Source organism: Selaginella moellendorffii, unplaced genomic scaffold (genome assembly GCF_000143415.4).
Source record: "Selaginella moellendorffii unplaced genomic scaffold, v1.0 SELMOscaffold_72, whole genome shotgun sequence".
NCBI classification, from domain to species: Eukaryota; Viridiplantae; Streptophyta; class Lycopodiopsida; order Selaginellales; family Selaginellaceae; genus Selaginella; species Selaginella moellendorffii.
In genome coordinates, this window is record NW_003314333.1 from 820,750 (window position 1) to 847,266 (window position 26,517).

A 26,517-nucleotide genomic window follows, 5' to 3' on the forward strand; every position below is an offset into this window, starting at 1 on the left:
ACCCGCTGGTCCCTGTCGCAGCGGTGGGGGTTTTTATTTTTTACTGTGGTGGCGTAAATTCAAATCCAAGGCCAGGATCAACGGCTATCAATGTTTCACCGTTGACGGTTTCATCCGGCCCGTCAACCATGAGAGGACCGGCCGGCCTTCAAATCTTTTTACCCGCCCGCAGTAAAATCGTTTGCTGGTTCGGAGCTCGTGCCTCGGTGCCGAGCCTGGCCCGAGCTTTTGGCTATGGCTGTATTTGGAAATAGTTTTTATTTTAGTGTTCTGTGCATAGGGTTTGTGTGGTGTGTGGAGAAAATGTGAGAAGAGGATTGCTCGGGGATCTCGTCTATCTGCGAATCGCGAGAATGTCTGGATTCTAGGATGGTGAAATTTCGTCACAGATGACTACGCCGCGGCTGGATTCAAGAAAATTCTCCGGGAATCGGCAGCGCGAGCTCGGCGATGATGAATCGGAGGAGCAGCAGCAGCAGCATCGGGAGCTTTGCGCCGTGGGAGACCTTCCTCATCAGCGAGCACGCGTCCAATCTCGGCAAAGCGGGAGAGATTTCTTTCCTCCCCTGCCATGTCCAGCAGCAAGTAAGCGTCTTCCCTGAGAGCCGATCGACTCAATTTGCTGAAATGCTGCTCGATTGATGGCCCTGCCAGGCGAGCTGGATCGCGGGGAAGCAATCCGCCGGCGCGCTTCCGGGATCCTGGGTGAGTTTCTTCTGTTTGTTCGCTAGTCTCTAGTCCGTGCTTTTTCTTGCGTTTGGCTTATTGTGGCTACTGGCCAACACTGACTAGGCCTTCTGCCAAAAGGATGAGGTGATGGATCGTGGACGCGTAGGAAATGGTCAGAGGTACTACTCCTGGTTGAATTAGCTCCATCTTTTCATCTGTTCTGGTGTTGACTCTCATCCTCTCTTGTCTTGCCTCTCTCACCAGCGTCCTCCTCGAGAATCAAAAAATGATCCATCAAATGTCCACGGTATGGTTCTTCTAGCTATGGATGCTTTTGCTTCCTTCTAAGTTCTCATCGATGGCTTTGTATTGCTTGCACAGGTCGTGGACAAGACCGATTTCGAGGCTGTCAAGAGGGAGAGTTTGCGTGTGCATCGCTCCAGGCTCGAGTTTGATGTGAGTAGAGCTGGAATTTGGATGAACAGTCTGGTCTGATCGAATGTTTTCGCCACAAATTCTGAAAATCAGGTGTCCAGGCTCGAGAAAAGGCTGCAAGAGGAGCGCGATTTGCACTGCGCTTACACGACCGCCCACGAAAACGCGATGGAAGCCATCTCCAGTCTCCCCAGTCATCTCCCAGTCAGTGTACGTATGCAACGGTGACTCGTTACTCACATTAGAAAAGTGCTGACGAACGCCCGTTTGAATTCTTCTCCAGGCACAGAAACTTCTCCTGGATGTGGCCACGCTCGAGTTCTCTGTTTCCAAGCTAGAGGAACAGATGCTGACTCTACAAAGCCAAGTTTTCAAAGAGCGGTCCGCGTATGAAAAGTCCCAATCGACGCTGCAAGGTTTATCACAGACGGTGACCGAGGAGGAGCCTGGCACTCAGGCATCGTGCTTATCTCCAAGCTCACAGGGCTCGTCATACTTAAAGCCTGTCGCGAGGGGCCGACCACCATCGCCAGCCACACCAGCCGCCGTAGAGGCCTTTAGCGATCAATCAAGTGGCGCTTCAACAGAGGCAAATGGTGATCATCAGGCGGGCGAGAAACATCATAGCTCGGAGGACGTACTCACTCTCGAGGATTACAGAAAATCTTCCGCGGACGAAGAGAGTGAGTGGCGGTTGCGGAATGAGGAGGAGCAAGCCGTGACGACTTCTGGAAAGGTAAAGCTCGTTTTTAAGTACTTCACGTTTTCTGTTGGGCTCATTTTCAAACTTTGGCGCTCTGTGTTAGTGGGAATCAAGGGACGTGTCAGGCAATCTAAACGACTGCGGCACAGAAGCTCCCCCGGTGGAAGATATCGTGGCGGAATCTCTCGTGTCGGAAGCGCTTTGGCGATATCCCAACAGCTTGTCAGAGCAGATGGTGCAGTGCATGGTGGATATTTATCACCACCTTTCCGGCCGTTCGACGGCACACTCGAAATCAATTCCCCGGGACATGCCATCGCCAACATCGCCGTTTGCTCATCTGGTCTCATCATCACTGTCATCGGTATCGGAGTCGTCATTCGTATCCTTCGCGAGGAGCCCGCTTGTTGATTGGAGAAACAAAGTTGGAGTTGCGGGACAAGACAGCGTCTTCGATCCATACACCATGGAAGGAAAGGTTATGCTGCCAGAGATTGGAGCGTATCAGACAGCCGCCGAGGTTTCGTGGATCTCCGTGGGGAAAAAACAGCTCAATTATGCTGCCGGCGCACTTCAGAGATTCAAGTGAGTACCGTTGCCCATTCTAGTCTTCTTTTTCGGCTTTTCTGACGTCGAAAGTCTTGCAGATTATTGGTGGAGCACTTATCAAGAGTAGACCCGAGCAGCATGAGGCATGTGGAAAAAGTTGCCTTTTGGATCAATGTACACAACGCGTTGATGATGCACGTAGGTTTCTACACCGTTTGGTTCTCCGCTTCTTGTTGTGAGATCACGAATTTGTCTATGCAGGCATTTCTTGCCTACGGAACACCTGATAGCGAAGCGAAGTACTTCACTCTCATGCAAAAGGTATGTATGTCGTAGCAGTTTCATATAGAGTAAGCACTAAACAGCTAAATCCCGGAATGCCTTCAATTCTTGTGCAGGCAAGCTACGTAATTGGGGGCCATTCATTTAATGCGATCACTATTGAATATGCGTTTCTAAAATCCCGGGCATCCACATATCGGCCTCAACTGGTATGTGTCTAAGCAGTGTCTGTTTCTTAAATTTAATTTCTTTTTCTTGCAGGAGTTGCTTTTGGCACTAAAAGAGATCAACCTGTCAGAGCAGCAAACGAAGTTTGGCATATCTCATGCAGAGCCTCTGACGCTGTTTGCGTTGTCGTTTGGTGCTTGGTCGTGCCCAGCGGTATGCAATGCAGTCTCGCTAATCCTTTCCTCGACATCTTTAAGAGATCCATTGATTTCTTTCCTTTCCCAGGTACGAATATATACAGCGGAAACAATCTACGAGCAACTGGAGGTATCTCTACGCGACTATCTGCGAGCATCCGTCGGGATCAACCACAAGAGCAGCAAGCTCATGGTTCCAAAGCTGCTCTACGCTCACGTTCGCGAGACGCAGGGCAGCGAGGTCTCGCTAGCCGACTGGATCTCCGCGCACTTGTCCAGCTCCCAGCTTCGTTTCGTCATGAGCTCTTTGAAACGGCGAAAGCAGCGCGGCCACAGCGCAGTCCAGGTTCTTCCATTTGATTTTCGCTTCCGGTATCTCTTTCTCGCTGAGATCTAGCTAGCTGAAAGACGAGGACTCGCAGTGGTCGGAAAATCACACCCGAGAGTAGGAGAGGAAACGCTGAGCTCCAAAAATTTTTGCTCGATCGATCGAACGATCGTTTAGACCGAAGCTAGAGGAAGTCGACACTCCCAATTCTTTGAGCGCGTGGATCGTGTAAAAGAAAGCTCCTTAGGATTTGTACATACAAGTTGGCGGGAAAATCTCAAAAATCTAAATAAAAAATGTGCAGCTTTTTCAAAATTCAAATCTTTGAATTCAAATTGTGGAGGGAGGATTCAAAGTTTGAAGATTTTTCTTGGTAGCACCGACAGGATATACATGCCTACATAAAGAATGGGCGGTAGTTTTGTACGGTAGAGCCACCACGTAGCGATACTTGGCAACATGGGAAAAAACCCAAATTTAAATTCAAACAAGAGATAGTCCAAACAATTCCGCGCCATCGCGCAAATGCGACAAGAAAGAGTCCTCGCGTTCCAACATTGACGGAGCGTCTCTGCTACTAACGGAGAGAAAATCTTAGGAAAAAGAGAGAGATCTCGAAAGAACATTAGTGTGACTATCGATCGATCCATCCCAACGAGCTGAGAGCTAAGAAACAAAAGGCTTTGATCGAGAAAGCGTACTGGGAGAATTTTTGGGCGATGGAATTCGAGCGAATGAGCTACTCCTCGGCTGGAGGAGCTTCTCCTCCAGCGCCCTCCTCGCCCTCGGGCGGCGGCGGCGGCTTCTCCTCCACTGGCGGGGGCGGCGGTGGCGGTGGCGAGTGAGCGCAGTGCGAGCAGATCGGCTCCGGCGGAGGCGGCGGCGGCGGTTTCAAAGGATCGTGATCGATGAGGAACTGGCCTAGATATCCCACTGGATTCGAGGGCCTATGCGAAGTTTCTCCATGGGGTCAATCGAGATAGAGCTAGAGCTTTCGTTCCTCCCACAATGTGGGACGAGATCAAACACTCAAGGAGGAAGGATTCGCTTACCTTTCGATGAGCAAGTGCTGCAAGCCTCTAAACACAACTTGTACCACATTGGCATCCTGGAAGAGAGAAACCCATCAAATTTCCGCGAAGATCCGAGCGATTATCGGGAATTCACCAAGTAGACGCGATGCTGATTCTGGAGAGTCCTCAATTTCATCCATACGTTCACGGATTCCTGCTTCTTCTCGTCCCCCATCTCCGCACTCTGTGCTTCCCGCGCCTCGAATTTAGGGCTGACTCAAAACGGCACGCCCGTCTCAGCGCGCCACGTGTGAGACGGAATATGCCACGGCACATCCCGCTAGCTCTTTCTTTTTTTTCCCCAGGAATAAAATAGAGGAGCGTAGGACACCGCTCCCTTCCAATCGCGAGGAGAGATCCCACGCTCGATCGCTCAATTGATCGCGGGCGCCGCATGCAGCAGCGATCCGGGGCACGGATCGACGAATTCGACGCGGCTGTAGGTCAAATTTCGCGGCGACAGGGTTGAATCGGGCAGGATGAGCTACCAGGACTTGGATTTGGAGCGCGGCTACCCGGCCAGGAAGGGCGATGTGCTGAATGGGGGCCAGGATCCAAGCCAGGCGGTGGCGTCGGGGGTTTTCCAGATCAACACGGCCGTGATGAGCTATACGAGGCTCATGAACCAGCTCGGCACTGCCAAGGACACGCCGGAGCTGCGAACAAAGATGTGAGTGGAATTCTGGAATTCTTCTTCCACGTACAAACCTTTTTTTTTTTTTGTTCTTTCTTTCATCCATAGGCACAAGATGAGGCAACACATATCACATTTGATCAAGGAGACGGCCGCGAAGCTCAAGGCTGTCAATGAGACCGATCGCACACAGCCAGTCAGTGTAAGTGGGATCTATCTCTTTGTTCTTCTTGTTCCTTCTCGGTGGTTTTTTCTTTCCATGATGGAACTTAAGAGATATGCGTTGTGGTGTTCTAGGCCTCGACGAAAATGAAGGATGCGAAGCTTGCCAAGGATTTCCAGAGGGTTTTGCAGACGTTTGAGCAGGCTCAAAAGATTAGCAAGGAGCGGCAGACTGTGTATGCGCCATTGGTTCCTGAAGTGCTTGGAATGGAAGGGTATGTTTTTCCTCGTCTTTCTGCTTTCTCGAAAGCTGGCTGATGGTGTTCTTGTTTTCTTCGTTCCAGCGCCAGTCCGGATGATGAACGTCGAATTCTACTCGCCGAGCAGAGACGGTGAGAAGATCCAAACTTGTTTCCAAGTACCTTGTATGATCTTTCTTTTGAAAATACGCAGGCAGGAAGTGTTGCAACTAGACAACGAGGTTACTTTTAACGAGGCTGTGATTGAAGAGAGAGCGCAAGGCATCAGAGAAGTCCAGGAACAAATCGAGGAAGTGCACGAGATCTTCAAGGATCTTGCGGTAATGGTACATGAGCAGGGTGGAACAATCGGTAAGCTTATCGTTTTTGTCTTCTCCCTTCCATAACATTTCTTTACGTCGTTGCTTCGCCAGAGGAGATTGATTCCCACGTAGAGAACAGTTACGCTGCTACAGCGCAAGCGAATAAGCAACTCTCAAAGGCTTCGAAGAGCCAAAAGTCCGGCAATACTTTGGTAAGAGAGATCTCGCTTCTCAATACGTTCTTATATTCTTCGTGCCTTTGTTTTGCAGAGCTGTTTGCTCATGGTTATTTTTGCGGTGGCTCTGGTGATTGTAATAATCGTGCTCGCGGCATGATCAAAAGAAAAAGGATGAACATTCAAGCTCATCCCATCAAAAAATTCTTATAGGTATATAGAAAAGTATGATACTGATTTGCTTCTGTAGCGGGCCTTGTACATGGGAGTTTCAAAGAGAAAACCGAGAGCTAGTGTAATTACATTCATCTATTTATTCTTCTTACAAGCATTGATTGGGAGTGTTTTGATCGATCTATGGACGCTGGAAGGAAAAAACACTATGATCTCAAACTTGGTCAGTAAGAAGTTTGCGAGCTTCACTCTCGACGTTGTCTACCGTGAAGCCAAATTTCTTGAACACGTCCAGGTAAGCTCCACTCTTTCCAAACGAGTTCACCGCAAGAACCCGGCCATGGAAGCCAACGTACTCTCTCCATCCAACCGGCGAGCCAGCCTCCACGCTCAATCTCTTCTTCACGCTCCTCGGAAGAATCTCATCCTTGTACTCGAGCGGCTGCTCGTCGAACAGCTCCCAGCTAACCAGCGACACCACTCGGACCTTGAGTCCATCGTTTCGCAGCTTCTCGGCCGCTCCCTCGCACAGGCATAGCTCGGAGCCTGTTCCGATGATAATGAGCTCGGGATCGCTGCCGCTGGAGGAATTGTCGCTGACGATGTAGCCTCCCTTCTCAACCTTGTCAGCCGAAGTTCCTGCTACGTGAGCCTGGACTTTCTGCCTGGAGAGTGCGATCACGGTCGGGCCTGAATCTCGTCTTCTCACTGCCACTTTGTATGCTCCGCTGGTTTCGTTGCCATCAGCCGGGCGTAGAACGACCAAGTTTGGGATCGCTCGAAGTCCCACGAGCTGTTCTACTGGCTGGTGCGTCGGACCATCCTCACCCAGGCCGATGGAGTCGTGCGTGCAAATGTAGATCACGCCGGCTCGGCTGAGAGCTGAGAGCCTCATGGCGTGTTTCATGTAGTCGCTGAAGGCTAGGAACGTTGCCGCGAACGGGATGAGACCGCTAGAGTGGAGAGACAGGCCATTGGAGATCGCTGCCATTGCGTGCTCACGAATTCCATAGCGGACGTTTCTTCCCCACGGAGTCTTGTGTTGGAAATCATCGTAGTCTTTGAGATAGGCCTTGTTTGATGATGCTAAGTCTGCACTGCCGCCAATCAGTCCAGGAATCACAGTAGATAATGCGTTGAGGCATTTCTCCGAGTAGCTTCGGGTGGCGTCCACAGGATCTGATTGAGACCATGTCTATAAAACAAACAAAAACGTGAGACACGAAACAAAACTACTAAGTGAAGTGAAACACAAAAAACTTACCGGTAAGACTTTTTCCCATCCCTCGGAAATAATATTTCCAAGAAGCTGTTTGAACTCGTTGGCCTCGTTAGGAAATTCCTGCTCGTACTTGGCAAGCTCTATGTTCCACTCCTCTTCTATGCATTCTGCTTCCTTGGCCTTTTTCTTGAACTCCCTGGAACGAAGCTTAGTCAAGACGCAATGAAGATACTCGACTTACTCGTAAACCGTGGGTACGACATAGAAAGGCTCTCTTCCCTCCCAACTAAGAGCCGCTTTGATGCCTTCCACGTCTTCCTCGTCAAAAGTTCCGTGATGTGCTTTAGAAGTTCCTTGTTTCTTAGAAGGAAAACCGATTGAAGACTTTACCTGAACAAAATGCGGCTTAGCAAACGAAAGCAATAAGCATTCTCACGATACTCTACCTGGATTAATGTTGGTTTCTCAGTTTCCGCGAAAGCTTCGTCTAGAGCTTTAACAAACTTTCCAGGATGCTCGTGGATATCTTCCACAAGAATCGTTTGCCATCCTAGAGCCCTGTATCTGCCAGCCACATCCTCCGAGAACGCAAGCTCTGTATCACCATCAATCGTATTATGATTGTCATCGTAAATGACTGTGAGCTTGTCGAGTTTCCAGTGCCCGGCTAATGAAGCTGATTCGTTTGAAATGCCCTCCATAGCGCATCCATCTCCCATAATGCAAAACCTGTAAAAATTGATGTTTGTGATAAGATCCACGAGTTGTTTCCTTACGTTCTGTGGTTAACGATATCATGTCCCGGTTTATTGAATCGTGCTGCTAGATGACGTTCCGCTAACGCTAGTCCCACAGCATTTGCTACTCCTTGTCCAAGAGGACCTATAAACCAAAGAAGAAGAAGCAAGAAATCAATAGCATCAAACCAGACTGAAAAAAATCATACCAGTTGTTACTTCGATACCAGCAGTCTCAGAATTTTCTGGGTGGCCTGGAGTACGTGCTCCAAACTTACACAGGCGTTTCAAGTCCTCCATCTAAGAAGAAACAATCGCAGGCTAAGAACAAACAAGAAAGAAAGAAAGAAAAACCTCAAACCTGGACAGATTCAAAGCCTGCTAGATGAAGACATATGTACTGAAGAAGGCAGCCATGGCCAGCGCTAAGAACGAAGCGATCGCGATTAAACCATCCAGGATTTCCTGGATTGTATTTCATCACCTTCCTGTAGAGCGTGAATCCAACCTCGGCCATTCCCAGAGGCATTCCTGGATGCCCAGCCTTGGCATTGTTGACGGCATCCACCACAAGCATGCGCATATTTTGGACGCATCGTCGATCGATCTGTTCCTGGAGCCATTCCTTGTCGCGAGCGCGTCCATTTGCCTTGGATTCATCCCACACCCTTGATCCAAGTATCATCTTCAGCTCATCCTCCCACACCTCCACAGACCCTAGCTCCGATTCTTCCCGGAATTCCTCCCTCGCTGTGTCCACGGATCTATCGTGCGTCTCCCGCGGCTCGATATCGAGCGCCGTGGATTTCCGGATGGACTCCTTGACCTGATCCCTCTGCTGGGACGAGGCGCGAACCTGGAGATGGAGAAACCTGTGCCTGTGAGCTCCCGCCGGCGATCGAGCGAGAAGAAAGCGCCCGGCCCTGGCATTGTAAATCGAGGACGAAATCGAGAGAGAGCCCGTCGATGATGCTGTGAGGGACGCCATTGCTGCTCTCTCGAGCATGAAAGACCTTCCATTCGAAATATAGGGCTTTAACAACAAACGTGGCAAGAGCCAACAAGGCCAAGTGGCAGCCGCGCGTCCAAAGTACATATTCACTGGTTATGACTACCATAACTATGTTTAGTTCTATATGTGTTTAAAAATAATGAACTTGTTTAATATTAAAAAATATTTTTAAAATAAAAAAATTTAAAATAATTTCTTTGTTAACCCCAAAACAAATAACTATTATGATTATGACTATTATTATTATTATTATTATTAAAAGTCCAGAAGAAAGAATCAGATAGAATAGATGTTTTAATGGGTAAAATAAGCATATTATTATTATTATTATTATCATCATCATCATCATTATTAATATCATTATTAGCTTTTTTAGATCCAATCAAGCATAGACACTGGCAGTGGGAACGAACATAATGACCGTTTCCACAAACCAGTGACAAACATAAGTCTTGCCCATCTTGTGGCACAGAACGTTTGGAGTGAGCTCCATGCCACTGCTGGTCTTCACATTTACTTTGGAAGCGCTGGTGCTACTCACCTTGTGACAGAAGTAAACTTTGTATGGAAACATAGTCGTGTGGCAGACGACCATAAGAGTGTCGCCTTTCGTGATGGGCTTGACCTCGCCAAGCTTGATAGTTTTTCCAACCTCGGCCGCAAAAGCCTTGCTTCCTGTCACCATGGTAATCTCCACAGGGCCAAGGGTGGAGGTGACGAACTCGGCCATTTCTTCCGTGGAAGCCACACACTTCATCTTCCCCCCAGCATTGTCATTGCAGAGTTCCAGAGTGAAGGCCATTTTTCTTGCCAGTGGAGACTCCTTTGGGACGTTAAACTCTTTCAAGTATGAGTCAAGGCTCCGCTTACCGAAGTTTGTGTGCTTAGCCATTGCGCTTGGCAGGAGTGCCCGTGGAGGATAAGTGTCACGGATGTTTGGGAGGACACTTTCAGTTCCTGTCAAGATTTTCCACAAGTACGAGTAAGAAGATAAGTTTGCAAAAGGAATGTTTGGACATACCGTTTCTTTGTCGGAGTTCTTCCAGTGTGAAGAAGTGATGGAGCATTCCAGGGGAGCACTTCGTTATTAAGGCTTTGATGGTTGGCCAGTCCATAGAGTGCAGTGACTTCCTTCCTCCATAACCCTCTTCCTCGTACTCAGTAAAAATCTGGATCAAATACAGCGGCATGTTCTTCTTGCAACTAGTGCTTGGTTTGACAGAAGCATCGCCAAAGTGAGCATTTCCTCCTAATCCGTGGTCACCAAAGTGAGCATTTCCACCTAGAGAAGCATCACCAAAGTGAGGATTTACGCCTAAACCATGGTCTTTGAAGTCCCCAAAGTGAGCATTGCCACCTAAACCTTTGAAGTCTCCATTGCCATGGTCCTTAAAGTCACCAAAGTGAGCATTACCACCCAAACCATGATCTTTGAAATCGCCGAAGTGCGCGTTGCCACCCAAACCATGGTCTTTGAAGTCGCCAAAGTGGGCGTTACCACCCAATGATCCATGGTAACCATTTCCACCCAAACTTTGGTCTTTGAAGTCACCAAAGTGAGCATTACCACCGAAACCATGATCTTTGAAATCGCCAAAGTGCGCGTTGCCACCCAAACCATGGTCTTTGAAATCGCCAAAATGGGCGTTGCCACCCAATGATTTGAAATCGCCAAAGTGGGCATTGCCACCCAAGTCATGGTCTTTGAAGTCGCCAAAGTGTGCATTTCCACCCAATGATCCGTGGTCTTTGAAGTCACCAAAGTGCGCGTTTCCACCCAATCCAGTGTCACCAAAGTGAGCATTTCCGCCAAGCCCGTGATCCTTATGAAAGTCACCAAAGTGAGCGTTTCCACCCAGAGCTCCATGATCTTTGAAGTCACCAAAGTGTGCATTGCCGCCAAGATCTCTGGCTTCCAGCGAGCGTACACGGTCATGGAAGTCACCAAAGTGAGCATTCCCTCCGAGCTTGCTTGCTGCAAGGGCGGTCTTCTCTGCAGCATCGCCAAAGTGGGCATTGCCTCCATGCCTTCCATAAGGATGACAAAAAAATCCTGCACGGTGGCAAAGCTTTGCATCGGCCGTGAAAACGCCTCTTCTCATCTGCTCGCCGAAGCGAGCCGATTCGAATGCCCCCAGAGGCGAGGCTTCATCGGCGAAACTCGTGGCGATTATGTCACTGCATTCGGAAAGCTGCCCCAGCTTTAGTAACGATTGAACGATAGAAGTTGGAAAGAACTACTTACAAGGAGAGACGAGAAGAGAAGAGATAGGCCGAGCGCAAGGCGATCCATGGTCTTGCGATGGGGCTGGAAGCCAGAATTTATTGATCGTAGTCTCACTGTGCAAGTAAAGAGACAGATATCTTTCAAGCCTCCGTGGCTTTAACTCTTTTGTCGGAGCGTGAATTATAGAGGAAGAATTCAATTTAGAATTGCATGTTGAAACTTTTGCTAAAACTCTTTATAAAATTATTGCATTGATTAATTGATCGATTTTGGAGATAAGGACCCGCACCAACTTTCGGGCTGGACGAATTCTGGCAGAATTTTCAAGATAATTATTTAATCTAATTAATTTGTATTAAGGTTGGGACTACTACTTCTGCAATTGATCCATTACCAGCACTGGCTGATAGTGCCAAGGTAAAAATACATTTTCTAGTTATTGAATGTTTTAATATTTTCCAAGAGACGGGAATGTGGGATGTGGTTCCATGTTGATGCAGCTTATGCTTGTAATGCATTTGTCCAGAATTTCGACATTTTTTAAATGGTGTTGAAAATGCCCACTCTTTTAATCTAAGTGCAAATAAGTGGCTTCTTACCAATATTGACTGCTCCATACTTTGGCTGAAGGTTTGATCTTTTACAAACGTTACGATCAATTTTTAATATACTCTTACAGGACTCTAAGCAGCTATCTTCGACACTTTCAACATTAACAAACAAAGAGGTATGAGTTTTTAAATCTACTCTTTTTCATAGTTCAATTCAGTCTCGGGTGGTAAATTTCAAAGATTGGCAAGTTGCTCAAGGAAGACGATTTAGGTAAGTGCGAATAATTCTTTTTCCTTTGACATGGGATACTCTTTTCAGATCTTTAAAGCTGTGGTTTATGATGCGCTTGTATGGAGCCTCGGGACTTCGTAGCCACATAAGAACTCACATAAACCATGCTAAGCATTTCGAGATCCTTGTGCGAGAGGACTCTCGCTTTGAGGTATAACTCGTGAGAGTTCTCTAAAATTGTGAGACCATGATCTACGTTTGTGAGTTGCCAGATCTTAGCACCATGTCGATTTGGTCTCGTTTGCTTCAGGCTCAAACCAAGTGTAAAACAGTAAGGGCCAACAGCGTCGAGCGCCGTCAGGTGGTCGAAGATTGGAATGGACACTCGGAGAGATCTCTGTGAAGATAACGGAGGGAAACTGAACTGTTTGCTTCTGGAAGCTGGGGGAAAGATTTTCATGACACAAGGAGCTCTCAAGCTATAGTGAAATGGGACTATAACCTATTTATCCTCAGGTACTCTCGGGCGTGTATACATTGAATGTCAATTGGTGGCACGCAGACTAAACGTGAAAATGTTGATGGTGCGTGGAAGATAATCCAGGAGGAAGCACAAAACTTGTTAGATCAAGATTAATAAGACCAGGTTATAATATCAAGAATAATAATTAAATAAGAAAACCCTAGCTTTTAAAATGGTGAAAATTCTGGCCCAGTGGCTATGTGTGAGAAAGGGGCGAGTCTCGGAAGAGTTCTAGATGTGGTGACTAGGTATGTTTTTCTCTTTTCCTTTGTATCCGTTCCAGGTACTAGGCTCGCCAGGCAGCAGCATTGCCCGAGCAAGAGGGCTGTAGAAAGATCGAGGTTATATTTCTCAAGATCGTCTCCCAGGATCGCCAGGAGCTTTTCGGGAAGCAATGCGGAGAGCCCATCATCAAGAAACCCATTGAGAAGAGGGGATTTTTGCTAGGAAACCATTTGAATTGGAGAACACACATAACTGTGGTTTTTGCCGGCGCTATTTTGCTCGCAACACCTGTGTTTGCGGCTGATGCTCTCAAGACATGTTCCTGTCTTCTAAAAGAGTGCTGGTAATTTTATTTTTCTCTTTTGTCCTTCAAGAAAGATGAGTTTTTTTTTCTTCCCTAGATTGGAGCTTGCTTGATGCATTGCAGATCCTTCGTGTGCTGCCGATGTTGCGTGCTTGCAAACTTGTAATAATTGACCTAACAAGACTGAGTGCCAAGTAAGTCTCTAGATTTTGTGTAAAACTTCTTTTGGATTGATAGACCGTTGTGATTCACAAATACTTTCGGATAAAATGCAGAGACATTTTCGAAAACAAGGTGGTGGATAAATTCAACAATTGAGCAGTGAAAATGCAAAGACATTTTCAAGAACAAGGTGGTGGACAAATTCAACGATTGTGCGGTGAGCTGCAAGAGCTGCGTCCCGCAGAAGAAAGATGAGGGGCATTTCCCAGTCCCGCCACCCTCGGCACTTATCTAGAGCTTTGACACCACGAAGTTTACCAGGAAATGGTTCATCTCCAAATGTGTTTAAAATAATGAAGTTGTTTAATATTTAAAATATTTATTTACAACTTATCAAGAATTTAAAAAAATTAATATAATTTCAACTATTTTTTGTTGTTAACCCCAAAGCCAATAAGTATTATTATTATTATGACTAAGATACAATCAAGCATAAACAGTGGCAATGGGAACGAACATAATGACCGTTTCCACAAACCAGTGACAAACATAAGTCTTGCCCATCTTGTGGCACAGAACGTTTGGAGTGAGCTCCATGCCACTGCTGGTCTTCACATTTACTTTGGAAGCGCTGGTGCTACTCACCTTGTGACAGAAGTAAACTTTGTATGGAAACATAGTCGTGTGGCAGACGACCATAAGAGTGTCGCCTTTCGTGATGGGCTTGACCTCGCCAAGCTTGATAGTTTTTCCAACCTCGGCCGCAAAAGCCTTGCTTCCTGTCACCATGGTAATCTCCACAGGGCCAAGGGTGGAGGTGACGAACTCGGCCATTTCTTCCGTGGAAGCCACACACTTCATCTTCCCCCCAGCATTGTCATTGCAGAGTTCCAGAGTGAAGGCCATTTTTCTTGCCAGTGGAGACTCCTTTGGGACGTTAAACTCCTTCAAGTATGAGTCAAGGCTCCGCTTACCGAAGTTTGTGTGCTTAGCCATTGCGCTTGGCAGGAGTGCCCGTGGAGGATAAGTGTCACGGATGTTTGGGAGGACACTTTCAGTTCCTGTCAAGATTTTCCACAAGTACGAGTAAGAAGATAAGTTTGCAAAAGGAATGTTTGGACTTACCGTTTCTTTGTCGGAGTTCTTCCAGTGTGAAGAAGTGGTGGAGCATTCCAGGGGAGCACTTCGTTATTAAGGCTTTGATGGTTGGCCAGTCCATAGAGTGCAGTGACTTCCTTCCTCCATAACCCTCTTCCTCGTACTCAGTAAAAATCTGGATCAAATACAGCGGCATGTTCTTCTTGCAACTAGTGCTTGGTTTGACAGAAGCATCGCCAAAGTGAGCATTTCCTCCTAATCCGTGGTCACCAAAGTGAGCATTTCCACCTAGAGAAGCATCACCAAAGTGAGGATTTACGCCTAAACCATGGTCTTTGAAGTCCCCAAAGTGAGCATTGCCACCTAAACCTTTGAAGTCTCCATTGCCATGGTCCTTAAAGTCGCCAAAGTGAGCATTGCCACCCAAACTTTTGTCTTTGAAGTCACCAAAGTGAGCATTACCACCCAAACCATGATCTTTGAAATCGCCGAAGTGCGCGTTGCCACCCAAACCATGGTCTTTGAAGTCGCCAAAGTGGGCGTTACCACCCAATGATCCATGGTAACCATTTCCACCCAAACTTTGGTCTTTGAAGTCACCAAAGTGAGCATTACCACCGAAACCATGATCTTTGAAATCGCCAAAGTGCGCGTTGCCACCCAAACCATGGTCTTTGAAATCGCCAAAATGGGCGTTGCCACCCAATGATTTGAAATCGCCAAAGTGGGCATTGCCACCCAAGTCATGGTCTTTGAAGTCGCCAAAGTGTGCATTTCCACCCAATGATCCGTGGTCTTTGAAGTCACCAAAGTGCGCGTTTCCACCCAATCCAGTGTCACCAAAGTGAGCATTTCCGCCAAGCCCGTGATCCTTATGAAAGTCACCAAAGTGAGCGTTTCCACCCAGAGCTCCATGATCTTTGAGGTCACCAAAGTGTGCATTGCCGCCAAGATCTCTGGCTTCCAGCGAGCGTACACGGTCATGGAAGTCACCAAAGTGAGCATTCCCTCCGAGCTTGCTTGCTGCAAGGGCGGTCTTCTCTGCAGCATCGCCAAAGTGGGCATTGCCTCCATGCCTTCCATAAGGATGACAAAAAAATCCTGCACGGTGGCAAAGCTTTGCATCGGCCGTGAAAACGCCTCTTCTCATCTGCTCGCCGAAGCGAGCCGATTCGAATGCCCCCAGAGGCGAGGCTTCATCGGCGAAACTCGTGGAGATTATGTCACTGCATTCGGAAAGCTGCCAAACAGGAATCCCCAGCTTTAGTAACGATTGAACGATAGAAGTTGGAAAGAACTACTTACAAGGAGAGACGAGAAGAGAAGAGATAGGCCGAGCGCAAGTCGATCCATGGTCTTGCGATGGGGCTGGAAGCTAGAATTTATTGATCGTAGCCTCACTGTGCAAGAAAAGAGACATAGATTTTTCAAGCCTCCGTGGGGACAATTGCTTTAATGCTCTTTTGTCCGGGATCGTGAATTATTGATCTTGGCTTTGTACATTTCTCGATTTGCAGATAAGGACCCGGCACCGGCTATCGTGCTGGACGATCTCAACTAATCATGTCAGAACCCTAAACACCGACGTTGATGGATCCACAAGAGTTTCGAGCTCAAGCGCACAAGATGGTCGATTTCATCGCGGACTACTATCGGGATGTGGAGAGCCTTCCTGTGCGCAGCCAAGTTACAGTGAGTATATGATAAAGATCCATTGCCACATTCCAGGTTTGTTTCTTGTAGCCGGGATACTTGCGGAGTTCTCTTCCATCCAATGCACCCGAGGAGCCCCAAAGCTTTGACACTGTTCTGGACGGTTTGCCTCGAGATTATCCATCCTATGATCCAAGAGTAGAAACAGCATTGTCGATTCGATTGTTTGGCACACAGATGTGAAGTCAATGATAGTCCCTGGCGTGACGCATTGGCAGAATCCAAACTTTTTTGGTTTCTTCCCATCCAACAGTAGCACGGCGGGGATGCTGGGTGAGTTTCTCAGCGGCGGATTCAACGTAGATGGAAGCGAGTGGGCGACTTCTCCCGCGGCAACCGAGCTGGAAATGCTCGTCCTAAACTGGCTGGGAAAGCTTCTCAATCTTCCAGACGAGTTTCTCTTCAATCGAAGCGGTAAACTCTTCATTTTAATCAGCAGTAGATTAACTTGAAGTTTAAATAGGCAATGGTGGTGGAGTGATCCATGCTAGTGCTAGTGAGGCTGTTCTAGTAGCCTTGCTAGCCGCTCGAGGTCGGGCTATTTCAGAGAACAAAGCCAAAGGTCTGGAAGAACAAGAAATTCTCTCCAAACTTTTGGTCTATACATCGGATCAAACACATCCTTGTCTACACAAGGCATGCGTGGTAGATAAACTATACATATTTAAATAGTATAATTTCTTATGAAATTGTTATTGCAGATTGTTGGGCTCCCCAAAAGCAACCTTGTGATTCTGCCGACACTTGCGACGGATGATTATGCTCTTTCACTTCCTATATTAAAATCAGCTGTTCGAAACGGTGTCACGAAAGGTTTCATACCATTTTTCCTTGGAGCAACAGTGCGTAAGAATTTTCAAGATAATTATTTAATCTAATTAATTTGTATTAAGGTTGGGACTACTTCTTCTTCTGCAATTGATCCATTACCAGCACTGGCTGATATTGCCAAGGTAAAAATACATTTTCTAATTATTGAATGTTTTATTAATTTCCAAGAGACAGGAATATGGGATGTGGTTCCATGTTGATGCAGCTTATGCTGGTAATGCTTGCATTTGTCCAGAATTTCGACATTTTTTAAATGGTGTTGAAAATGCCCACTCTTTTAATCTAAGTGCAAATAAGTGGCTTCTTACCAACATTGACTGTTCCATACTTTGGCTGAAGGTTTGATCTTTTACAAACGTTACGATCAATTTTTAATATACTCTTACAGGACTCTAAGCAGCTATCTTCGACACTTTCAACATTAACAAACAAAGAGGTATGAGTTTTTAAATCTACTCTTTTTCATTTATACAATTTCATTTCAGCTAAAAACTAGTTCAATTCAGTCTCGGGTGGTAAATTTCAAAGATTGGCAAGTTGCTCAAGGAAGACGATTTAGGCAAGTGCGAATATTTTTTTTTTACTTTGACATGGGATACTCTTTTCAGATCTTTAAAGCTGTGGTTTGTGATGCGCTTGTATGGAGCCTTGGGACTTCGTAACCACATAAGAACTCACATAAACCATGCCAAGCATTTCGAGATCCTTGTGCGAGAGGACTCTCGCTTTGAGGTATATCTCGTGAGAGTTCTCTAAAATTGTGAGACCATGATCTACGTTTGTGAGTTGCCAGATTTTAGCGCCATGTCGATTTGGTCTAGTTTGCTTTAGGCTCAAACCAAGTGTAAAACACGAGGATAACGGATGGAAACTGAACAGTTCGCTTTTGGAAGCTATCAACTCCGGGGGAAAGATTTTCATGACACACACAGTAAGAAGCTCTCAAGCTATAGTGAAATGGGACTATAATCGATTTATCCTCAGGTACTCTCGGGCGTGTATACTTTGAGGATGTCAATTGGTGGCACGCAGACTAAACGTGAAAATGTTGATGATGCGTGGAAGATAATCCAGGAGGAAGCACAAAACTTGTTAGATCAAGAGATCATTTAATAAGATATCATTGTGCCTAAAAAACATTTAGGAATAATAATAATTAAATAAGAAAAACCCTAGGCTTTAAAATGGTGAAAATCCTGGCCGTTGGCCAGTGAAATAAGCGGCGGATCCATGGGCTACGTGGGAGAAAGGGGCAAGTTATCCATGGAGTTTCAGAAGAGTTCTAGATGTGGTGACCAGGTATTTTTCTCTCTTTTCCTTTTTATCCGTTTTGGCGATGAACGCAAGGGCATTTTGCGCTCCTCCAGGTACTAGACTCGCCAGGCCGCAGCATTGCTTGAGCAAATGGGCTGTAGAAAGATCGGGGATCAAGCAGCCAAAGAAAAACTATAACCAGGTTATGCTTCTCACGATCGTCTCCCAAGATCGCCAGGAGCTTTTCGGGACGCAATGCAGAGAGCCCATCATCAAGAAATCCATCGAGAAGAGGGAATTTTTGCTAGGAAACCATTTGAACTGGAGAACACACATAGCTGCGGTTTTTGCTGGCGCGATTTTGCTCGCAACACCCGCTCTTGCGGCCGATGCTCTCAAGACGTGCTCCTGTCTTCTGAAAGAATGCCGGTAATTTTATTCTTCCTTTGAGAAAGATGAGTTTTTTTTTTTTTTTTTCTTCCCCTAGATTGGAGCTCGCTCGATGCATTGCAGATCCTTCGTGCGCTGCCAACGTTGCGTGCTTGCAAACTTGTAACGATCGACCTGACGAGACCGAGTGCCAGGTAAGTCTCTAGATTTTGTGTAAAATGTTTTTTGGATTGATCGATCGTTGTGATACTTTCAGATAAAATGCGGAGACATTTTCGAGAACAAGGTGGTGGACGAATTCAACGATTGCGCAGTGACCCGCAAGAGCTGCGTCCCGCAGAAGAAAGACGAGGGGCGTTTCCCAGTCCCGCCACCCTCGGCACTCGTCCAGAGCTTCGACACCACGAAGTTCACCGGGAAATGGTTCATCTCCAGCGGCCTCAACAGGTCCTTCGATACTTTCGATTGTCAGCTCCACGAATTCACCGCCGCTCCACAGAGATTGACAGGGAACTTGAGCTGGAGAGTGAACACTCCCGACGGGGGATTCATCACTCGAAAAGCAGTCCAGAGCTTCCAACAGGACTCCAAGAATCCAGGAGTTCTCTACAACCATGACAACGAGTTTCTACACTACAGGGACGATTGGTAAGTTTCATTCGATCGATCAAAACTTAGTTTTTCTTTGGCAATCTCCATAGGTACATTCTTTCGTCCAAGCTGGAGAATCGGGGAGACGACTATGTTTTCGTGTACTACCGAGGATCAAACGATGCATGGGACGGATATGGTGGCGCCGTCGTCTACACTCGCAGTAGAACACTGCCGCGCAGCATAGTGCCCGAGCTCCAGCGCGCGGCAGCCAAAGTGGGCCTGGATTTCGCAAAGTTCTCGAGCACGGACAATTCGTGCGGGCCGGAGCCGCCGCTGCTGGCGCGGATCGAGAAGAAAGTGGAGGAGGGCGAGAGCGTCCTGGCCGAGGAGGTGCGGGGCATCGGCAGGGCCGAGAAATCGCTGCTGGACAAGATCGAGAGCGGGATCAAGGAGCTGGAGAAGGACGAGGTCAGTTTCCTCAAGGGATTGAGCGAGGAGGAGAAGGCGCTGCTGGAAACGCTCAAGATGGAGGCCAAGGACGTGGAGAAGCTTTTCGGGGGCGCGGTCCCGGTGAGGAAACTCCGCTAGCCAGGAGCACTAAAACTTTAAAACACGCGAATATTCACAAGCATGCTAGCTTGGGGCTGTCGTGTACAGCCACGTGTCGCTAGACTGACACGTCGGTCAGCGGCATGGGCCCCAGCTGTCGGTTTCCGGCCGGCCACCAACCGCGGCATGCGACTGAAATCCTTGTCGGACGCTCGCCGCGGCGCTTCCGGCATGGTGAAAAACTGGCGGTGAAAAAACGAGCCGTGCATGCGGATGCGGTAAAGTAAAAAACCGGGAGTCCTGCCACGTCGGCGTGGACGAAGCATATTCCAGGCTCTGTCACACAGGCTGGAAATGAGATGGCTCTCCTCGTCTATCCACTTGGTTTGAGCTGATTCGATCCACGATATGGGCTCTTCTATTCCAATCCTCGCGGCGATTTGGGGCTAATTGGGCCGCGAAATCGAGCAAAGATCTGGGCTTTGCGCTCTCGTGCTCCCCCAAATTCCCCAATTTCTCAAGCTAAAATGTGGGTTCTGGGTCTGGGCTCTAAATTTCTCTCTCTTTCTTTTCTTTCCATTTCTTTTCTTTCGCTTTGATCATTGACAGTTTGGTGTGTCTTGTTATGGAATGGTAGTAGCATCAGGTGGGATCTCTGGATCGAAAGCGCCATAGCCACCATCTTAAGCTAAGCTAAAGATCGAGGAGCTCTTTTGCTGGGAAGGCTCCAAGAGACAAAGCTTTTAAGTGTTTTTTCTCCTCTTTTGTGTTTTTGTGCTGCTATGGTGTTTGGAGAGGCACAAGAGATCAGGAGGGTAATAGCACAGCATAGCAGCAGACAAGCCTTTGATTCTTTTGTTCTGTCCCCAAAATATCCCATCCTCTCTCTCCAGCTGTGATCTTCTTCCCAAATTCCTCCGAGTTGAATTCTTCCCATTCTGATTCTCACTCCTCGCTAGTCGATCTCGGCGAGAATTCCCTTTGTTGGTCTGGATCAATCACACAGGGACAGTGAGATCTTTTCGCGAATGCAAGCAATGCTGCCTTGTATTGCTTGCAAGCGGCATGCGATTGAGGACGATGACGAAGACGAGGACGAGGACGATTACACTGGAGGCCGAAACAACACAATTACAAAGGCCGAGGTCAAGTCCTTGTCTTCACAGGTCAGTAGTTCTTAGCTGGTGTTCTTCCTTCTTTTCTAGTCTCTCCATAGCTCTAGAGCTCTAGAACTTTCATTGTCTCTAGGAATCATGCTAGGAGATATAGTTGTAAGTACTTACAGTCTACAGACTGTGTGCTTCCTTTTTTTTTGTTCTAGCTGGAGAGTGCTTTGATTTGCTTTGCTTGCTTGTTTGTTTGTCCCTTGTAGCAGCAGCAACGCGTGTTATGAAATCAATGGCTGTTTTTATGACAAAGAGGTACCGACAGGATTCCATTGTTTGCGTTCCAGATCCAGCATAACTTCCAGCTTAAGCAGCTCTAATCATCTTTTTTTCTCTTTCTTTCTCGTGTTCTTGATGGTTTGTCTTTGATCGTTTGGCAGCTCAAAGACGTGGTTTTGAAGGTCTCGGCAGCTTACAGGCAATGCAGGCCATGCGCTGGATCAAAGGGGAAAACTTTCGAGCACGAATTCGTGATTGGAAACTCGGATGCTTCGTCGTCCGAGGATCAGTGGATCCAAAAGTCTGGGATTCTCAAGAAGGAGAATTATCCCAGCAGTGCTGCGAGCTCCATCTCTGAGGGCGCAGTCTCGGTGAAACAGGACGAGCAATCCAGTAGTAAAGTTTCACCGAGTAGTCAAGCGAGTAGCAACAGCAGCAGTGGATCCGCGGCGAAGAATTCTTCTTCCAAACAAGATCATCGTGACCAACATAACGAGAGGAACTGCGAGGAGACGAGCCAGGAATGGGTGGCACAAGTCGAGCCTGGCGTTCTTATAACTTTCATAGCAATGCCCAACGGAGAGAATGAGCTCAAGAGAATTCGATTCAGGTGAGCTTGGTTTTCTTCTAAGCTTTGCAATTCTTCCGCTTTATTTCTTTCTCAGTCGCGAGCTTTTTAACAAATGGCAAGCTGAAGCATGGTGGGCCGAGAACTGTGAGCGTGTTCACGAGCTCTACAACGTCTCTGGAAACGATCACTCGTTTCCAAACAGCCAGAAAGATCAAGTAACTTCAGAAGTTTCTTATTTCTCTGTTCTTGCTTGAGTCCATCTCTGGAAACAAAACTTACTTTTCTTGTTGGATCACTCCAGGTGGAAGCACAAACTTCGCAGCAAAATCACGCGGAAGTGACAAAATCCAACACCACGAGTGACGAACTGACCGAATGGGTCGAAGAAGACGAGCCCGGGGTTTATATCACTGTGAAGCTCGGCCCAAATGGCAACCGAGAATTAAAGCGTGTAAGATTCAGGTACGAGTTCACAGAAAAATTCGATTTTTTTCCTTCAATTTTCCTGTTTTCCAGTCGCGAGAAGTTTAGCGAGAGGCAAGCAAAGCTATGGTGGGAGAGGAATCGCTTTAGAATACATGACAATTATTTGTAACGTCAATTATTTGAGCTTTACATTGTTAGAGCTTCAATTATTTGTAACCTTTTAGGTCGTAGCTGGATATAAAAAGTAGCATAGATTGATTTGGGAATTCATGTGTGTGCAAGTACTGGAACAAGGTCATCTCTTCAAGCAGATTTCGCAGTTTTTACAACACGATCGCAAAAAGTGGTTCATCACGGTTACAAAAGACGGCTCGCCGGACCTGTGCGGCTGGCACCTGATTCGACACGAGCTCGTGCCCAGCTCTGTCAAATACATGGTGCTCAAGCTTTCAATAACTAGGTCAGGAAATGGGAGGTTGGCGCTGGTTGATAGAGAGGATGGTGAGACGCTGGCACTGGTGTCTTGTCCGCGAGTGCTGGATTGCGATGGCATGGTTGGAATGTTTGTATCGGATGGAATGCTGCTGGTTGTCGGGGTTGACAAGCGGGAGAGGCGTCACGGTTTGGAGGCTACGCGAATTGGATGTCTACTCAGATCCAGTGCCAGTGTTGGAATGGGAGGACGAGGGATTGGAGCGAGGTTGTGGACAGCAGCTCCGTTCGGTATAGCCAATGGGCATGGAGGACTTGTATGAATAGGACTGTCATAAGGCGCTTCCTTGGTGACCAAGTACTAGTTTGTAAGCTAAGAAAAAACTGTCTATGGTCTCATGCAAACATTGAGGCAATGGTATCGTTACATCGATGAGTTCCTTTAGGAGAAGGGTCCATCAGATTGCATCAAAAGGAAAAAGGTGGCCGCTTTTAGTGATTCTTCCTGAAATTTTGCATACAATTGGAAGAGATCCTTTATCCGGGCTGGCAGTGACGTTGCAGATATCACGATCTGGTCATCTCTCGCTGGTAATCTTAGAAGTTAAACTTTGAGGCATTTTCTTTTTCAATTTTAGAGTATGTCTTTCACTTGTATGGCTCTACTCCACGATCTAGCTTCCAAGTACTCTGTTGAAGTGAAGTCAGTAGAGCTCCAAAAGCCGACGCCCAGACAGTAGAAAGGCCTCAAGCACCGTAGAAAGGCTGCCTCTCAACCTCAAGCCAACAGAAGACTTGAAGTACCTTTGTCACAAGGAATTTGACTGCTGCAAATCTAGTAGCATCTTCAAGAAACGATATAAAGTAACTCTTTTTCTTGCGTGTGATCTAGACCTGAAACGGTCCACAAATATCAGAGTGCACTAGCCCCAAATTTTGAGTGCAAGGGAGCTAGATCCATTGCTTACACGGCTCACAAAGGGACATCTTCGAAGATTTAATGTGCAAACCATCTACCACTTGAGCTCATGACATCCCTCCAATGGTTTGCTTATTCACATGGCCCCATCACCAGTGCTAAGTCAGGAGATCGGCACTTCCCCCGAACAGCTGCACAGACTATCACCATCACCTGGTTCTGGATCTTTAACCAAGCAGTCCAATCTGGCCAACTTTCATCAGCCAAGCCACGGATGATTGATATCCACTTCAGTGCTTGAGAAAAGTAGCACAAGATCCTGTTCCACCATCTGGCTGATGGAAATGCAGAGGAATGTACCATATACCACGTCCTTGCCATCTGAAAGTTTAGTTTGGAGATTTGTTGCCGCACAATCCAACCACAAGGTGTATGGCACACTTTGGATGTCCAAAATGTGTCAGGTTTGCACTTTGCAGTTCAATAAGCGATAAGAGTTTTCTTTGCATCTTGATTGTCATCTTCTTATCAACAGTCTTGATTTAGCCCAATTTGGTAGTATACGAAGCCAACCACCAATCACTGGATCTACTAGTGTGGTTAAATATAATGATATGGCACTGAGATGGGCATTGATGTGGTTTAACTCATATAACTAGCTAATTTTAAGACCACTATAGGTAACCAATACAAATAGATTAACAAGAAGTTTTATTAGTGTAATGGCATAATAAAATGGAGAATGAGCAATCTAAAAAGTGAATGAGTTATCAATCTTTAACATGAATGCATTCTTTCTCTTTCTCAGCTTTCAAAAAATCTTGATGTAGAGATGAAAAAAGAGGGAAAGCCATTGAAAGTTGGTGTTACCAAAAAAGCAAGGGCTGAAAAAGATAATAAAAAATTATTTTTTATTGTAATAAAAAGGGAGTTTCATTGTCAAGAGTTTCTTGTCAAAAGAAGGAAAGACAACGAAATTGCTAATAATAAATAAAAAAAGGGAAAAAATGGATTTGTGTTGAGCATTTTAAATATAAAATTCTCAAAATCCTAGGGGATCTGGAAATTAATTTAATTAGCCCTAGTTAATCTATAAATTTAATCTGGATATAAGTCCATGCTAATTCACGTGCCACAACTTGAGAGTTGGGATAGTTAAAGTTAAACATCTTTAGGTTTAGGAAGTTTAAATTCAAGAATTTACACTTATTCACATATATAATAAATCTTGAATGAACAAAGGTTTTCTTGAAGTTCAAATTCATAAGTTTACACCTATCTATATGTATAGTAAGTTTTGAGTTTAACTATGACTAATAATAGTGAATACATTCCTCAGTAAAACAAAAAAATGACAAATATATAATATTCATAAAAAATTTATCAACCTCCAACATAAGGTGTCAACCTTTAATAGAAGCTTCAAACCATATATGCTGGTAAATTTGTATTTCAACTTTGATTTCATAATATTTATATTTGTTTTCATTTTAGAATGGTATATCTAGACTTCAAAAAAGATACCATTGCCTGCTACAACAAATGGAAAGTAGAGTTTACAAAGCATAATAAGATCAAAGCTATCAACAAGAATGATTGGTACAAGTAGTACAAAATTATTAATAACTTCATATTAATAAAGGTTAATGCATGTAAAGAGATTCATGGAGGTGTGAATAAGACTTACCACATAAGTACAACTAAATAACTAAGCAAACAAAAATAATAGTAAATAGTTGAATATATTTGAATTTTTAGGATTTAATAGTTGTTATTCATTTAGATTAATCTTGTGTATGTTTATAATTATTGATCCATTGGATTAATAAATAATAATATTATTAAGGAAACCAAAATATTGTAAATTTTAAGTGGTTTTATTATTTTCAACTATAGAGAAAACAGCCGTTAGGAATTAGGAATTGTGATGGCAAAATAGGAGGCAGTGTATGATTGCTGTCATGGCAATTGCTTTAGCAAAATGGTTAGGCAAGTGTTTTGGTTCTGGAGTTATCTTTGATAAGACTTTTTTTAGGCTTCTTCGTACAAGTTGAAGTCGCATTGCTCGCCATGCTCAGCTTTTTCATCTTTGTCACATCAGAACACATGTGACCTGGCCATCACGACCAACCAGCAATTTCTAGTACTAGACCAGCTCCCCATCAATTGTTGTTGAATGTGTGTGTCAAGAAGCTGCAAGTGAGAGCAGATTGCCGTAGATGACATGCCCTTGAACAAGACTGCATTGAATTCTGGATCAGCAACTCCTTGACTTAGAGTCAAGGAGGTGAATCTGCAGGGCTTTCGGGTGATAAATTTCTGAATGGGTTCTCCAAGATCTTGCATGAGGCTGTAAAATTCACTGTGCCGAATGATGATATCGGTGTCCTATGTTGCATAGGCTCCCATAACCTGGTTCACATGACTGCGCCAGATTGCATGTTATCGATGTGAACACTGTAGAGCGCGAGCGTTTAGATCTAGCCAGGTAGTTTCCTTTGCCCAGAAACTATGGGCCACAATCCCCATCGCATCAATGAGCACGTTCTCCGAAATTGTCGCCATTAAACACCTCCATCTCTCGAAGGAATTTCATATACTCGTCGGACTGAACCACAAGGACCATTAACCTAGATATGATAAACATAAGACAAGAATGAAGATCCTGTTACCAGACCTATCTATCTCTCTGAAGACTGAGAAAAACTAAGATGGAATGGAAGAAGCACCAACCAGAGGACGTCCAAACTAGACACCGGTGCAAGGGTCATCAACAAGAAGGCTGTTTGACTCGGCAGTTCTTAGCTCTACATTTTCGTGTCCCATCTTTCTCCAATAAGCACATTTAGTCCAGCAATCCTTCATGAAGCTGAACCTTTGTTCTCCAGGTTGCGAAGTTTTCTCGTGTAAATTTGTGAAACAATTTCTCCCATTCACGTCCCAGTTTGTGGCTGATGTGGAGAAATTGCTCCACAAATTTAGAAAACTTTGCAACCTGGAGAATGTAGAAGGTCCAGCTCATCCTAATGTGCTGGGTCTCCAGCCAGC

At 45.9% G+C, this 26,517-nt stretch overlaps 8 protein-coding genes and 1 long non-coding RNA gene across 12 annotated transcripts; 6 read left to right on the top strand and 3 right to left on the bottom strand.

Moving 5' to 3' along the window:
- Positions 1-283: 283 nt before the first annotated feature.
- On the top strand, positions 284-3,652 carry LOC9639856. Its single transcript, XM_024660144.1, has 13 exons — positions 284-585; positions 655-705; positions 793-848; positions 934-976; positions 1,051-1,125; positions 1,198-1,314; positions 1,388-1,840; positions 1,911-2,392; positions 2,455-2,554; positions 2,618-2,677; positions 2,755-2,847; positions 2,900-3,019; positions 3,092-3,652. The coding sequence occupies exons 1-13, from the start codon at positions 451-453 to the stop codon at positions 3,398-3,400; spliced, it is 2,094 nt and encodes a 697-aa protein (XP_024515912.1). The 5' UTR covers positions 284-450; the 3' UTR covers positions 3,401-3,652.
- Positions 3,653-4,711: 1,059 nt separating this feature from the next.
- On the top strand, positions 4,712-6,246 carry LOC9639936 (syntaxin-22). Its single transcript, XM_002986137.2, has 7 exons — positions 4,712-5,074; positions 5,147-5,240; positions 5,336-5,475; positions 5,545-5,592; positions 5,654-5,811; positions 5,874-5,974; positions 6,033-6,246. Exons 1-7 carry the CDS (start codon positions 4,884-4,886, stop codon positions 6,096-6,098), a joined length of 798 nt encoding a protein of 265 aa, XP_002986183.1. The 5' UTR covers positions 4,712-4,883; the 3' UTR covers positions 6,099-6,246.
- Positions 6,229-9,083, bottom strand: LOC9639858 (transketolase, chloroplastic). The gene is made up of 7 exons (XM_002986217.2): positions 8,433-9,083; positions 8,281-8,371; positions 8,111-8,216; positions 7,781-8,063; positions 7,576-7,724; positions 7,377-7,530; positions 6,229-7,307 (listed from the first exon to the last, which is right to left on the bottom strand). The coding sequence occupies exons 1-7, from the start codon at positions 9,075-9,077 to the stop codon at positions 6,327-6,329; spliced, it is 2,409 nt and encodes an 802-aa protein (XP_002986263.2). The 5' UTR covers positions 9,078-9,083; the 3' UTR covers positions 6,229-6,326.
- A 292-nt stretch (positions 9,084-9,375) lies between these two features.
- LOC9639937 (polygalacturonase non-catalytic subunit AroGP3) lies at positions 9,376-11,385 on the bottom strand. Its single transcript, XM_024660151.1, has 3 exons — positions 11,329-11,385; positions 10,105-11,275; positions 9,376-10,040 (listed from the first exon to the last, which is right to left on the bottom strand). Exons 1-3 carry the CDS (start codon positions 11,374-11,376, stop codon positions 9,466-9,468), a joined length of 1,794 nt encoding a protein of 597 aa, XP_024515919.1. The 5' UTR covers positions 11,377-11,385; the 3' UTR covers positions 9,376-9,465.
- Positions 11,386-11,922: 537 nt separating this feature from the next.
- LOC112340928 lies at positions 11,923-12,268 on the top strand. Its single transcript, XR_002990352.1, has 4 exons — positions 11,923-11,940; positions 11,990-12,037; positions 12,080-12,132; positions 12,181-12,268. It is a non-coding gene; the product is annotated as an uncharacterized LOC112340928 (long non-coding RNA).
- A 1,485-nt stretch (positions 12,269-13,753) lies between these two features.
- On the bottom strand, positions 13,754-15,821 carry LOC112340926 (polygalacturonase non-catalytic subunit AroGP3-like). Its single transcript, XM_024660150.1, has 3 exons — positions 15,711-15,821; positions 14,433-15,645; positions 13,754-14,368 (listed from the first exon to the last, which is right to left on the bottom strand). Exons 1-3 carry the CDS (start codon positions 15,756-15,758, stop codon positions 13,794-13,796), a joined length of 1,836 nt encoding a protein of 611 aa, XP_024515918.1. The 5' UTR covers positions 15,759-15,821; the 3' UTR covers positions 13,754-13,793.
- A 134-nt stretch (positions 15,822-15,955) lies between these two features.
- On the top strand, positions 15,956-18,086 carry LOC9639938 (tyrosine decarboxylase 1). 3 transcript variants are annotated; one of them, XM_024660153.1, is made up of 12 exons: positions 15,956-16,097; positions 16,149-16,221; positions 16,296-16,532; positions 16,582-16,763; positions 16,820-16,960; positions 17,012-17,071; positions 17,124-17,288; positions 17,338-17,385; positions 17,435-17,508; positions 17,558-17,681; positions 17,743-17,880; positions 17,934-18,086. In XM_024660153.1, exons 1-12 carry the CDS (start codon positions 15,996-15,998, stop codon positions 18,060-18,062), a joined length of 1,473 nt encoding a protein of 490 aa, XP_024515921.1. In that variant the 5' UTR covers positions 15,956-15,995; the 3' UTR covers positions 18,063-18,086. The 3 variants fall into 3 exon arrangements, with proteins under 3 accessions (XP_024515921.1, XP_024515923.1, XP_024515922.1); XM_024660155.1 differs by having other exon boundaries at positions 17,456-17,508; XM_024660154.1 differs by having other exon boundaries at positions 16,582-16,760.
- Positions 18,087-18,146: 60 nt separating this feature from the next.
- LOC9639859 (violaxanthin de-epoxidase, chloroplastic) lies at positions 18,147-19,818 on the top strand. 2 transcript variants are annotated; one of them, XM_024660156.1, is made up of 5 exons: positions 18,147-18,248; positions 18,317-18,632; positions 18,691-18,787; positions 18,850-19,241; positions 19,295-19,818. In XM_024660156.1, the coding sequence occupies exons 2-5, from the start codon at positions 18,409-18,411 to the stop codon at positions 19,773-19,775; spliced, it is 1,194 nt and encodes a 397-aa protein (XP_024515924.1). In that variant the 5' UTR covers positions 18,147-18,248; positions 18,317-18,408; the 3' UTR covers positions 19,776-19,818. The 2 variants fall into 2 exon arrangements, with proteins under 2 accessions (XP_024515924.1, XP_002986185.2); XM_002986139.2 differs by lacking the exon at positions 18,147-18,248 and having other exon boundaries at positions 18,274-18,632.
- A 102-nt stretch (positions 19,819-19,920) lies between these two features.
- On the top strand, positions 19,921-22,384 carry LOC9639860 (protein Brevis radix-like 1). The gene is made up of 5 exons (XM_002986140.2): positions 19,921-20,902; positions 21,283-21,731; positions 21,787-21,907; positions 21,994-22,154; positions 22,209-22,384. The coding sequence occupies exons 1-5, from the start codon at positions 20,765-20,767 to the stop codon at positions 22,285-22,287; spliced, it is 948 nt and encodes a 315-aa protein (XP_002986186.2). The 5' UTR covers positions 19,921-20,764; the 3' UTR covers positions 22,288-22,384.
- Positions 22,385-26,517: the final 4,133 nt, after the last annotated feature.

Coding starts and splice junctions, on each gene's coding strand:
- LOC9639936 (XM_002986137.2), top strand. CDS start 4,884: ATGAGCTACCAGGACTTGGATTTGGAGCGCGGCTACCCGGCCAGGAAG. Junction 5,075..5,146: donor CCGGAGCTGCGAACAAAGAT/GTGAGTGGAATT, acceptor TTTCATCCATAG/GCACAAGATGAGGCAACACA. Junction 5,812..5,873: donor TGAGCAGGGTGGAACAATCG/GTAAGCTTATCG, acceptor TTGCTTCGCCAG/AGGAGATTGATTCCCACGTA.
- LOC9639859 (XM_002986139.2), top strand. CDS start 18,286: ATGAACGCAAGGGCATTTTGCGCTCCTCCAGGTACTAGACTCGCCAGG. Junction 18,633..18,690: donor TGTCTTCTGAAAGAATGCCG/GTAATTTTATTC, acceptor TTCTTCCCCTAG/ATTGGAGCTCGCTCGATGCA. Junction 18,788..18,849: donor CTGACGAGACCGAGTGCCAG/GTAAGTCTCTAG, acceptor TGATACTTTCAG/ATAAAATGCGGAGACATTTT.
- LOC9639938 (XM_024660153.1), top strand. CDS start 15,996: ATGGATCCACAAGAGTTTCGAGCTCAAGCGCACAAGATGGTCGATTTC. Junction 17,289..17,337: donor GTTCCATACTTTGGCTGAAG/GTTTGATCTTTT, acceptor ATACTCTTACAG/GACTCTAAGCAGCTATCTTC. Junction 17,881..17,933: donor AGATTTTCATGACACACACA/GTAAGAAGCTCT, acceptor ATTTATCCTCAG/GTACTCTCGGGCGTGTATAC.
- LOC9639860 (XM_002986140.2), top strand. CDS start 20,765: ATGCAAGCAATGCTGCCTTGTATTGCTTGCAAGCGGCATGCGATTGAG. Junction 20,903..21,282: donor TCAAGTCCTTGTCTTCACAG/GTCAGTAGTTCT, acceptor ATCGTTTGGCAG/CTCAAAGACGTGGTTTTGAA. Junction 21,908..21,993: donor CAAACAGCCAGAAAGATCAA/GTAACTTCAGAA, acceptor GGATCACTCCAG/GTGGAAGCACAAACTTCGCA.
- LOC9639858 (XM_002986217.2), bottom strand. CDS start 9,077: ATGCTCGAGAGAGCAGCAATGGCGTCCCTCACAGCATCATCGACGGGC. Junction 8,372..8,432: donor CAGGCTTTGAATCTGTCCAG/GTTTGAGGTTTT, acceptor GTTTCTTCTTAG/ATGGAGGACTTGAAACGCCT. Junction 7,725..7,780: donor AGAAACCAACATTAATCCAG/GTAGAGTATCGT, acceptor CATTTTGTTCAG/GTAAAGTCTTCAATCGGTTT.
- LOC9639856 (XM_024660144.1), top strand. CDS start 451: ATGATGAATCGGAGGAGCAGCAGCAGCAGCATCGGGAGCTTTGCGCCG. Junction 977..1,050: donor TGATCCATCAAATGTCCACG/GTATGGTTCTTC, acceptor TTGCTTGCACAG/GTCGTGGACAAGACCGATTT. Junction 2,848..2,899: donor CCACATATCGGCCTCAACTG/GTATGTGTCTAA, acceptor TTTTTCTTGCAG/GAGTTGCTTTTGGCACTAAA.
- LOC112340926 (XM_024660150.1), bottom strand. CDS start 15,758: ATGGATCGACTTGCGCTCGGCCTATCTCTTCTCTTCTCGTCTCTCCTT. Junction 15,646..15,710: donor TTCTCTTCTCGTCTCTCCTT/GTAAGTAGTTCT, acceptor CCTGTTTGGCAG/CTTTCCGAATGCAGTGACAT. Junction 14,369..14,432: donor AGAACTCCGACAAAGAAACG/GTAAGTCCAAAC, acceptor AAATCTTGACAG/GAACTGAAAGTGTCCTCCCA.
- LOC9639937 (XM_024660151.1), bottom strand. CDS start 11,376: ATGGATCGCCTTGCGCTCGGCCTATCTCTTCTCTTCTCGTCTCTCCTT. Junction 11,276..11,328: donor TTCTCTTCTCGTCTCTCCTT/GTAAGTAGTTCT, acceptor AAGCTGGGGCAG/CTTTCCGAATGCAGTGACAT. Junction 10,041..10,104: donor AGAACTCCGACAAAGAAACG/GTATGTCCAAAC, acceptor AAATCTTGACAG/GAACTGAAAGTGTCCTCCCA.